Source organism: Nyctereutes procyonoides, unplaced genomic scaffold (assembly GCF_905146905.1).
Source record: "Nyctereutes procyonoides isolate TBG_1078 unplaced genomic scaffold, NYPRO_anot_genome, whole genome shotgun sequence".
Taxonomy (NCBI): domain Eukaryota; kingdom Metazoa; phylum Chordata; class Mammalia; order Carnivora; family Canidae; genus Nyctereutes; species Nyctereutes procyonoides.
The window spans coordinates 86,475,477-86,487,970 of record NW_026575125.1 but is presented as its reverse complement, the minus strand read 5'-3'; the positions used below and the strand labels follow the sequence as shown (position 1 = coordinate 86,487,970).

At 41.5% G+C, this 12,494-nt stretch overlaps 1 protein-coding gene across 5 annotated transcripts in view; it reads right to left on the bottom strand.

Moving 5' to 3' along the window:
- The window catches only part of PLS3 (plastin 3), a 90,406-nt gene that overhangs the window by 38,685 nt on the left and 39,227 nt on the right, over positions 1 to 12,494 (bottom strand). For 3 of the 5 annotated variants that reach the window (XM_055338296.1, XM_055338297.1, XM_055338295.1), the window contains exons 2-3: positions 5,652 to 5,735; positions 2,175 to 2,255 (exon numbers count right to left, since the gene is read on the bottom strand). In XM_055338296.1, the coding sequence (XP_055194271.1) occupies positions 2,175 to 2,247 (73 nt within the window). In that variant the 5' untranslated portion in view covers positions 2,248 to 2,255; positions 5,652 to 5,735. Of the gene's footprint in view, positions 1 to 2,174; positions 2,256 to 5,630; positions 5,736 to 12,494 lie in introns of all 5 variants that reach the window. The other 2 variants (XM_055338299.1, XM_055338298.1) reach the window with 1 other exon arrangement.

The window sequence follows — 12,494 nt, the reverse complement described above, 5'->3', positions numbered from 1 at the left end:
TTGACAGTTGCCTGAGGGCTCCATAAGTAAGAACTACAAACTACAAAGATTTTAAAGGAAAATAAAAAGATTCAGCCGGGTCTTTAAACACTTTTCTAAAAGGCAGACTACACACAAGCCTTTATTATGCCGAAAAAAAATTTTTTTATGTGCTACGATGTCATGGCCAAAACCTCTAGCAATAAATTCCACCATGATGAAAATCTTCATAACAGAGGCCCTTTTCGTTTACAGTTGATAATGACAAAGTCTCAGAACATGTAAATATTACGTGTAATTCCTTGGGATTCAGTCAATTAAATATTGATTGAGAACCTAGTATGCGTGCAACACTGAGCTAGATGCTGAGCAGGGGATACAAAAGAATAATATGCAGAGCAGGTAGAAATAATGGAATCCAGGATTTTGATTTACAGCATATACAACAATAAGAGTCTGCATCTCTCAGGAATGAACATGTGCCTGTTAGGGACATCAGTAAGATGTATGGTCCAATCTTGTGCCTTTGGGAATCTCTTTGTCTACCCTAACCCCTCCAAGATGTAGGATTTATTTTATTTTTATTTTTTAAAGATTTTATTTATTTGTTCATGGAAGACACACACAGAGAGAGGCAGAAACATAGGCAGAGGGAGAAGCAGGCTCCCTGCAAGGAACCCGATTTGGGACTCAATCCTGGGTCTCCAGGATCACACCCCAGGGCTGAAGGTGGCGCTAAATCGCTGAGCCACCCAGGTTGCCCAGATGTAGGATTTAAAACAAGACAGTAGTTCTATGATGACCCTCTCTTGCAGTCTAAGCTCTAACTGATTCCTTACTTCCTGCAATTTAACCCTGGTTCTTCCATGGAGACAACTGGTCAACCCTCTTCATTTCATTAAAGCTTTGAAGGAGCAATGAAACTCCTTTACTGATAACAGTATTCCAGTTCCATCAAGTCAACCATACATGAATAGCTTTAAATTTTAAAAAAGGTATTGCACACAATTATGGCCAAGATGCTTCACATGAGAACAAGGTCTATATTCAACAATAGACTTTTTTTTTTTTTTTTTTGAGGAAGCAAGGCCTTGGAGATTCAATAATGGCAATAATAAGTCCTGGTCCTTACTCCAAACTTCTAGTCATAAAGAGATAAATTAGGCTGTCCCTAACACTGAAAGAGGAGAAGGAAAAAAGAAGGTTCAAAGGATATGCAACCCTAAAACAATTATAAGGCTATTTCTACAGAGTAATGAGATTTTAAAAGCCTTGCAGCCAGGAATTCATCTGCTGTTTTCTTGTAATCAATCTCATATCAGACTGGGTAGTACTCTTCTTACAGCAAGTAGTATCTATGGACAGTTAGCAGACTGCTTTTTTTGTTTTTCATACACACAGAAAAGTGTGTTAAATTCAGGCCTAACCGCTTTTTCTACTTAGAATTCTGATGAGATTATGAATAGTCACTTTGGTGGGGAGGCGGTCATTATTCTTCCCAAGGCATGCTTACTAAATGCCTTCACAGAAAATTCTGGTCATGAATGTATGGAAATAGATAGAGACGTATACTTCCTTACTTTTCATTAATGAGATCTGCAACACAGGTCAAAGAGTCAAGCCTGATTTAAATGACAAATCATTATGATCTGACTTTATACCCCTTCATCAAGGAAATACCCAATAGTAGTAGTTTACCTCTCTAAGCCCAAGTTGACTCGTGTGAGTGCATACATCAATAATCAGTTCTTACCCTGTTTTCCCACTATCTTCTACTGATTTGACCTGAGCACTAAAATTTGGACTGTAAGTACTATAAACTGCTTCCATAGCTGCTAAATTCTAAGACATGTCCTATGAGGCTTAAGGAAAAACCAAATGGCATGCTAGGTCTTCCCACCATCTACTGATACTAAATGTAACGTGAGAAGGGAAAATGGGCTGCATTATCCAAAGGAACAGAAGAGCCATGAAAAAAGGCACTAAAGCCAAGCAAATGAGGCAAAGGTAAAACATCATCTAATGTTTTCGGGGGTCATACATCCCTCTGAGAATATGGTGAAAGCTCCAAATCCTCACCTCACAAAAATATGATACCAAGATTCACGATCAACCATTCATATAATTTTTTAGAGAATTAACCTTCATTAGGGCCAAATAAAGATGGCTTTGCTACAGCTATAAAAAATACTTACCAACTTTTGCAAAGGCCTCTTTGAGTTCATCAAGCTCATCTTTGGAAATCTGAGTGGTAGCCATCTCCTCCATTTAAAGATCTAAAGAGAAACAAAAAAAGTTTAAGACTGAAAGACTGTTGTGATGAATATAAGCATTCCCGTGAAATTTAAACTGCAAACTGCTAAAACTATCCTAATACATTCCCATATTTACAGGTAAAGCCACAGTAAAGAAAAAACACATGAGAAGTCATTATTTACTAAAAGTTTTTCAGGTAAAAAAAAATTATGTGGCCAAAAATTCAGGGACTATGTAACTGATTTATTAAGCCCTTATCTCTCTCTCTTTCTTCCTGGCTACTTCCATTTTTTCCCACTTTATTGAGATATAATTGACATGTAATATTGTGTGAGTTTAAGGTGTATACCATGATGATTTGATATACTAACACATTATGAAATGATTACTACAATAAGGTTAGTTAGCACATCCATCACCTCACATTGCAACCATTTTTTCCCATTAAGTCACTTAAAAATCATTCAATGTGGGCAGCCTGGGTGGCTCAGCAGTTTACCGCCACCTTCAGCCCAGGGTGTGATCCTGGAGACCTGGGATGGAGTCCCGCGTTGGGCTCCCTGTGTGGAGCCTGCTTCTCCCTCTGCCTGTGTCTCTGCCTCTCTCTCTCTGTGTCTCTCATGAATAAATAAAATTAAAAAAAATCATTCAAGGGATCCCTGGGTGGCGCAGCGGTTTGGCGCCTGCCTTTGGCCCAGGGCGCGATCCTGGAGACCCGGGATCGAATCCCACGTCGGGCTCCCGGTGCATGGAGCCTGCTTCTCCCTCTGCCTGTGTCTCTGCCTCTCTCTCTCTCTGTGTGACTATCATAAATAAAAAAATTTATAAAAAAAAAAAAAAAAAATCATTCAATGTGAAAACACTGATTTTCTTTAACATATTCAAATGAAGAATGCTTTTAATTACTTAATGCTGATACAGTTATCTTTTTAATTAAAAAATGAGACAATCCTTTTTACTTTTCAAAGCCTCCTTAAATGGCATGCCTACATAATCAAACAGAGTATTTTGAACAAAATTGTGTAAATAAGGACAAGCTGTAAAGCTGCACCTCTGGACCCCCCAGGGAAGGCCATTTTCGGTTCTTGAAAACACTGATTTTCAAATAGTATACTAACACCCATCAATCACTCCTATTAAAGGAGTCAACTAAAGCAACTTGAATTTCACTTTGATAAATAAATACACACAAATGTGTGCTAATAAACACATCCTTGTTCATATAACTTCTATTATTTGGGTTTACACCCTTTCCGATTTGGCCCTATTTTATCTATTTATCTGACAGAGCTGAGGTTAGCAAATTATGGCCTGTGGGACAAATCTGGACCACTGCTTATTTCTGTATGGCCCCCCAGCTAAGTATGGTGTTTAAAAATAAACACTTAAAGCCGATTCTGTAGATTTTTTTTTTTAAGAATTTACTTATTTATTCATGAGAGACACAGAGAAGCAGGCTCCCTGCATGGAGCCTCATGAAGGACTCAATCCCAGGACCCTGGGATCACAACCCGAACTGAAGGCATATACTCAACCACTGAGCCACTCAGGCATCCCTGCAGCCAATTTTGATATGGCATGTTAACTCTGAACCCCAATTAAAGGAAAGGCTGTCCCCCTCCAAGAAAGAATTCCATTTTTCTCACCAGTAGATCTGTGTTCCAAAAAAATGTACTCTATTGTTATATTTTGAATATTGTTAGCAAAAATTCATGGAAATAGTTATTATATCCTTGATATTAAGAATGTAATTTTAAAAAAATATTTTATTTATTTATTCATAGAGACAGAGAGAGAGAGAGAGAGAGAGAGAGAGAGAGAGGCAGAGGGAGAAGCAGGCTCCCTGCAGGGAGCCCAGGACTCCAGGTTCACGCCCTGGGCTGAAGGCAGACACTTAACCAAAGGCAGACACTCAATGGCTGGGCCACTCAGGCGTCCCAAGAATGTAATATTCTTGATTTTGCCTCTTGGCCCACAACATTTATGATCTGGCCCTTTACAGACAAACTTTACTAAGCCCTGTAAATAGAGAAAGGAGTCTGTTTCACAATGGGTAATCCCCAAATACAAACTTATCAACAACATTTAGACAGAAAGGCATGAAGTGCTCACTTTGGCAGCACATATACTAAGACAGAAAGGCATGAAAATGATTATGTGTTGCTCTGGGTTTGGTTTTTTTTTTGTTGTTGTTGTTGTTGTTTCTTTTTTTTCCTCAGTCTTTTTTAAGGACTTTACTTTTATAGGACACTTTTAGGTTCACAGCAAAACAGCCAGATGTACAGATTTCAGTCCTCATCCACCCCCTGCCCTCACCTGCACAGTCAATCCTGTTATCAACATCCACCCCCCAGATGGCTCTTTCCCTACAATCAATGAGCCTACACTGACTCATCATACTCACCGAAGTCCATGGTTTATCTTGGAACCTTAGAGTTCATTCTTGCTCTATACCTTCTCTGGGCTTGGACAAATACATAATGACATGTATCCCCCATTACAGTATCAAACAAAATAGTTTCATGGCCCTAAAGATGTTACCCTTTCAAAAATGTATATGCTAGGGGCACCTGGGTGGCTCAGTGGTTGAGCATCTGCCTTTGGCTCGCGTTGTGATCCCGGGGTCCCTGAAGCAGAGGCAGGCTGCCTGTTAAGAAAGGAGCCCGATGTGGGGCTGTATCCCAGGACCCTGAGATCATGACCTGAGCCAGAGGCAGCCACTTAACCAACTGAGCCACCCAGCCACCCCATTTTTTGTTAACAGTTAAAAAACCACTCCCCAACTCATTGGGACACCTGGGTAGCTCGGCGGTTGAGCGTCTACCTTTGGCTCAAGGCATGATCCCGGGGTCTGGGATCGAGTCCCCACATTGGGCTCCCTGCATGGAGCCTGCTTCTCCCTCTGCCTGTGTCTCCGCCTCTCATTCTCTCTCTCTGTTTCTTATGAATAAATGAATAAAATCTTAAAAAAAAATAGAAACAGACTTTTATTTACTTATTTATTTTAAACCATTTTATTATTTTTTTATTAAGCAAACTCTACCCTCAATATGGGGCTCGAACTCATGACCCTGAGATCAAGAGTCATATGCTCCACTGGCAGAGCTAGCCAGGTGCCCTAAAAACAGACTTTTTATTTATTTTATTTTTAAAAAAGATTTTATTTATTTGAGAGAGAGAGAGAGAGAGAGAGAGAGAGAGAGAGAACATGCATGAGGGGGTGGGGAGAGGAAGAAAGAGAGGGAGAAGCAGACTCCCCTCGGAGCAGGGAGCTGGACACCACCTGATGCCAGAACCCTGAGATCATGACCTGAGCATAAGGCAGACGCTTGACAATCGAGCCACCCAGGTGCCCCCCATAACCATACTTTTAAAAAACAGAAAACAAAACTTACTTCTGCATGAACTTTTCTTACCTATGATGTTAAAATGTCACTGAAGAGGGACAAACTTCTCAGTAGATAAGTTAGGTAAATCACCTTCCAGAGTAGTCTGAGGCTCTAGAAAGTAAAGAAAGATCTTCAGTTAGATATGAAGTAGGCATTTTAAAAAATAAGAGTAAAAAGCTATTTTTTCATATGTTAAACTGTAATCTAATGGTAGTACTTGTATCCTTTATTTTACTATTATGGTGTTAACACTCTGATTACAAAAATTCTATATAGGATTTACTCCAAATTTTCTTTATGCAAGTTTTAAGTAGTCCTGTTTTCAATACGAAATTATTAACCATCTCCATGAACTATATACCGTGTAGAACAATGGCACGCAAAGTTTGAAAGTGAGACCATCTCAGAAAATCTAAAATATGTGGCCTCTCCTTTGTCTCTAAAGGTCCTTTACAGTTTGGGTAGTTTGTACATCAGTAATGATCTAAAGTATGTGAGTTAAAAAAAAATGATTTTATTCTCATACTACCATATCCCTTCTTTATGAAAAAGCGCATTAGACAGAGATGGTTGTAGACACAGCTACCCCTCCTGTCTGACTCTTCAACCCTGACTAAACCCTTCTTCCCGTTGCAGGCAGCAAGGCTGACCAGGGCAGAAATCTCTTTCCCTCTTCTTCATATTCATCCCCAACACAGACACAACGCCTCCATCTTCACACAATTTTGCCAATATTTTAGGCATCTGTTGAATGCCTAGTTCCTGCCCTCAAAGAATTTACAATCTGGGGAAGGTAACACATAAATAATTATAATTTGACACAAAGGGAATTAGTGGCTGCAACAAGGGTATAGAAGGGAAAAGGCTCTGGAGACTTTAAGATTATTAATTTCTTTTCAGATGGACCAGGACATAAGTACTTTTTGTCTTTCCTACAAAATTAGGAAATACTTAGATCTCACAGAAATGATTTAAAGGCAACATTTAAAAAAAAATTAATGCAGATGGTAACTACACTTATGGTGGTGAGTACTGAGCAATGTATAGGGCTGTTGACTCACTATGCTGTATAACTGAAAATAATCATTGTATGTCAACTATACTTCAAAAGTGTAAATTTAAGAAATCAATATAGCATTAATAAAATATACTTTCAAGTTTTCTCATTTCTTATTTCTAATTGTCTTTTTTTAGATTTGAGAGGAAGTGCACATTTATGTGCACATGAGGAGGGCAGAGGGAAAGGGATAAGGAGACTCCCCACTGAGTGGGGAGCCCAATGCAATGCAGTGGAGGGGCGGTGTGCTGCAATGAATGCGGGGGTGGGGGGGGGGGCTTGATCCCACAACCCTAGAGTCATGACCTGAGCTGAAGTCAGATGCTTAAGAGACTGAGCCACCCAGGCATCCTCCCATCTTAACGAAAGCCTAAAGTGACTTTTCTTACACTGAAGGGGAGCAAAATATACCATCCCGAAATGTCTCCTTGACATATTGATTATTTTAGCCTGGTTAGTTTTAAGAAATAGCAAACATCTGTGAAGCTCTGAAAAGACGTTAACCTTTTGTATGAAATATTTATATTCATACAGGAAATCTCCATTTGTCAGAGCGTCTCCCTGTTCTACAGGAAGAGAATATCTAAATCTCTAGAAACTCTTACTAGTGGGGGAAGGCATAGTCTTAAATCTGCATAACAAGCTTACTGTTGTTTACCATGCTTTTCCTGGTCACCTCCTGTAACTGACTCTACACCCCCAGCATTTTCTTTTGTCTTTAGCTGAAAGTGGTATTTAAGATGGTTACTTCAGCCATTTTAGGGAGTTACTCAGTTTTCCTAGGTCTCTCCCTTGGATACAGGAGGTATGCTGGTCATTAAACTGTTGTTTTTCTCTTGTTAATCTGTCTTATGTCAATATCATTAGATCAGCCAAAGAACCTAGAAGGGCAGAATAAAAATTGTTTTCTTCCCCCAAAACACCTATGATTCACAGGAGACTTCAGGAGGCACATTGGAACATGAATAAGGGATCCCTGGGTGGCGCAGCGGTTTGGCGCCCACCTTTGGCCCAGGGCGCAATCCTGGAGACCCCGGATCGAATCCCACGTCAGGCTCCCGGTGCATGGAGCCTGCTTCTCCCTCTGCCTGTGTCTCTGCCTCTCTCTCTCTCATTCTGTGTGACTATCATAAAAAAAATAAAATAAAAAAGGAACATGAATAAAAAGAACTGGAATATGCATTTATTCCCAAAACATTTCCAGGCAAGTTGGTCCAGGATAACAGAATAGTTGAATTTAGGACTCTCTCACTTAAATAAACCCAATTTCATTTATTTAGAATTATTTGAAATAAATGCTACCCTGAAGCACCAGAGCTAAAACCAGGAAATACAAAATCAATTTTTAAAAATATTTTATTTATTTATTTGACACACAGAGAGAGCACAAGCAGGGGGAGCGAGCTCCTTGCTGAGCAGGGAGTCTGATGCAGGGCTTCTTCCCAGGAAGCTGGGATCATGTCCTAAGCGGAAGGTAGACACTTAATGGACTGTGCCACCCAGGTGCCCCCAAAGTCAAATTTAAAAGTCTCACAATAGGGGATCCCTGGGTGGTTCAGCGGTTTGGCGCCTGCCTTTGGCCCAGGGCGCAATCCTGGAGTCCCGGGATCGAGTCCCGCGTCGGGTTCCCTGCATGGGGCCTGCTTCTCCCTCTGCCTCTCTATCATGAATAAATAAAATCTTTAAAAAAAAATAAAAGCCTCACAATAGATGCTTTAGTGATAAGTCACAATAAAAATTTATTTTATTTTTTAAAGATTTTATTTATTCATGAGAGACAGAGACAGAGAGAGAGAGAGAGAGAGAGAGAAAAAGAGAGAGAGAGGGGCAGAGACACAGGCAGAGGAAGAAGCAGGCTCCATGCAGGGAGCCCGATGTGGGACTCGATCCCGGGTCTCCAGGATCACGCTCTGGGCTGAAGGCGGCGCTAAACCGCTGGGCCACCTGGGCTGTCCAACAAAAAAAAAAAAAAAAAAATAATTTATTTGAGAGAGAGAGAAAGCGGGAGAGGAGAGCGGAGGCTCAGTGGGAGAGGAAAGAAGCAGGCTCCCCCCTGAGCAGAGAGACTGATGTTGGGGCTCCATCCCAGGACCCGGGGATCATGACCAGAGCTGAAGTCAGATGCTTAAGCTTAACCGACTGAGCCATCCAGGTATCCCAAAGTCAGGTTTATTATTTTTTTTTAATTTTTTATTTATTTATGATAGTCATCAGAGAGAGAGAGAGGCAGAGACACAGGCAGAGAGAGAAGCAGGCTCCATGCACCGGGAGCCCGACGTGGGATTCGATCCCGGGTCTCCAGGATCTCGCCCTGGGCCAAAGGCAGGCGACAAACCGCTGCGCCACCCAGGGACCCCCCAAAGTCAGGTTTAAAAAAATTTTTTTTAAAATTTTTATTTATTTATGATAGTCACACAGTGAGAGAGAGAGAGAGGCAGAGACACAGGCAGAGGGAGAAGCAGGCTCCAAGCACCGGGAGCCTGACGTGGGATTCGATCCCGGGTCTCCAGGATCGCGCCCTGGGCCAAAGGCAGGCGCTAAACCGCTGCGCCACCCAGGGATCCCCCAAAGTCAGGTTTTAAAGTAACTTATGTAATGCAGGTCTTTTCCCATGATGGATTAAAAAGAAGGTTTTTTCCTCAAGACTACTTATAGGTATTTGATGGTATCTTTAAGGAAATGAAGCCATTAAGTCCTATCTTGGGAGAAAAACAGCACATTTAAATAATTCAGGAAAGCTTGTCGGGTAGGTTTTTAAAATGAAGATTTTAGATATTTATTTATTCATGAGACACACAGAGAGAGGCAGAGACACAGGCAGAGGGAGAAGCAGGCTTCGTGCAGGGAGCCCGATACAGGACTCAATCCTAGGGACCTGGGATCATGACCTGAGCCAAAGGCAGATGCTCAACCACCCAGGTGCCCCTACAATGAAGATTTTAAAAATGAAAATCTTACACATTCAAATTACAGAAACTCTATTCCTTTTCACTGCACTTTAGGGTCTTTTTCTCTCAAAGTGACTAAAACATCCTAGGCTGGGGCTTATGAAGCAAAACCGGGGATTTGACCTCATTATTGCCCTAAACACGTCGATAGTCGTTCCCACCGGGGGTCGTAGAGTGTTATAGAGTGTTATAACAGAAAGATAGAACAACTTGGAATGTGGTGGAATCAGTAAACACCAAGTGGGAGCGCAGTTCTGCTCTTTCCTAGCAGGGTGTCTAAGAACAAGTTTATTTGTCTGGCTCCCAGTCTCCCCATTTGAAAATAGCAATAAATACCTCCTTCCCCAGGGTCCTCATGCAGATTAAGGATGGCATATGTGAAGTTACCCTGTAAAAAAATATTAATACAGTAACTGCAAATCCTTGGTGAAAGAAAATGGTGGAATAAGTGAATGTCGAAGTAGTGAGAGGCTTTATAAAAATAGACATAAATCCTAGTAAGAACTTTTTAAATGGGGTCTGTGAAAAGTTTTTCCACTTGCCCTATAATTATTGACTACGGAGTATAAAGATGTCCTTCATACATAAAAATTAGAAGCCTTTAGTCAAAGTAATTTAAGAAGGATGGGCCCCATGAAACCTGTCAGCCACTCTTCACCCATGACTCAATTTGGCTCCTTCATCAAGGCTGGTTTCTAACTCCAACTTGAAGAGTGTCCAGGAGATATATTTGAAAATGCAGATTTGACTTTCAACATTTCAGGACCACTTAAAAAAATCCCTATCTGGGCAGCCCGGGTGGCTCAGCGGTTTAGCGCCATTTTCAGGTCAGGGCATGATCCCGGAGTCCCAGGATCGAGTCCCACGTCGGGCTCCTTGCATGGATCCTGCTTCTCTCTGCCTGTATCTCTGCCTCTCTCATGAATAAATAAATAAAATCTTAAAAAAAAATCCCTATCAGCTTGTCGATAGTGTCCTATTCCTCCCAGTCTGCACATTTTTTTTTTCCCATCAGTGATGAAAAGTAACAGGTAAAGAGGTGAAACGTAAATTCACCTGCTGAAGAAAAAGTTTAACCTCAGGTTCACAGTATGTGATTGGCAGGCCAAAAGAAAGTCTGACCTTTATTTATTTATTTTTATTTTTTAGTCCCCAGCCTGTCTTCCCACAGAAGTGAATTTTTTCTTACATGGGAGACAGGTGGGTGGGGGTGGGGTGGGGTGGAAGTGTGCGCGCTGATATTCAAGAAAATAGAAATATTTTCCTTTCATTTCAATGTAGCCAAATGAAATACTAATCAAAAGTAGAAGTTCCCAGGGTCCCTGCATTTTTCTGAATTCTCATCTGCAAAGCACTTTGATCTGTCCCAAATTCTGTTTCCTCCCTAGGTCTCTGCTGGCCGCCTCTATAAAGGGAAAGCTGCAGAAAACAAAACAATAAAACCCCCCAAAACAAAAAACAACAAAACCAACACAGATCCTCTCCCTAAACATCTGAGACAAAGGAAAACAGATTTTCAAAAAAAGCAAAAACAAAAACCCTTGTTTTGTCGGTTTCTTCATAAAAGGATATGGTGTATGACAGACCGACTGGGTCTGAATTCAGGGCGTCACCCATAGAGAAATCTTAGGCCAGTGAAGTCATCCCTAATTACAGAGTTTGACTAACAATGCAGCAATTATGAAACCACTCCGCCGGCTTATTTAACTACACTCAGATCCTGAACACAAATCTTTTGCTGAGGAAGGTGTACCTACAACTAACTACCTGAAACTATTAGTCAAGTTCTGAAAGGTATTTGATGGAGGGGAGGAGGGGTGCCAGTTTTCACCCCCTACAGCGATTCACTGGAGGAATGCAGCCACTGAATGACCTATTTGCTAATCTTTGTGTTCAGCAGCAGCATGTGGGACGGGAGGCAGGGCCCACACGCTGGGAATCCCATCAGTGGATAATCGGGAGTTGGTGACGAACTCTGCATTCCTTTTTCTGGCCACTGAAAGGGAGCTAGGAGACAAAGGCAGGGGGCCATTCAACCAGAGATTTGATCCCCGGCCACTAACTAGCAGGCCAGGTAAATAATGATTGGGAAAGCGAGTCAGGTTACTTGTAACACATATTTAAGCAACACATATTTTGCTTAAATTAAGCAACACATATTTAAGCTCGCATCGCGAAGGAGAGAGCAACAAAAGGTGGGCAAAATGTGGAAAACCACATTCTTTCACAATGAAGAAAAAAAAAAAACAACCAAAAACACCAGTGCCACCACTGTGTGTGAAAATAATTCAACAGAGGTCAACAGAAAGAGGTGTATGTGTCACCCTCCTTTGTCCAAACCGGGCAGCGCTATGGAACACCCACACTTCACATACTCACCTGCACCAACAGAAACTGCCGCCCTGTCTCCTCCCTAGTTAGGGAAGATAACAGCTCTAGCCCCGGGTCACATGGGTGCTCAACGCTGAGCTGAAGCTCACCTACTCTTGGCATGATTATTCAAGCTCCTGACCTGTATTTCCAAAAGACTTTCTAGAAGATTTCAACTTGACTGTCTACCATATTCACTCCCTTATTCATTTATATCTGGTCCATAACTGAAGGCTCACCAGGCACCAGGCACTGTGTTGGGTGCTGTGTTCTATGGGGAATTAGGACCCCAAGTCCCCTTCTCTCCAAGAACTTACCATCTAGTGGGAGAAACAGAGAAACCGAGACATAATAATAGTGCTGTCACGCTCTCCGAGTCCTATCTCCTGAGTGGTGGGGTGAGAGCAGTGGTGGGGGTCATGGAAGGTTAGCCGGGAAGGACTTTTGAACCTTATCTTGGAACGTTAAGTAGGAATTCCTCAGACAGACTTCACT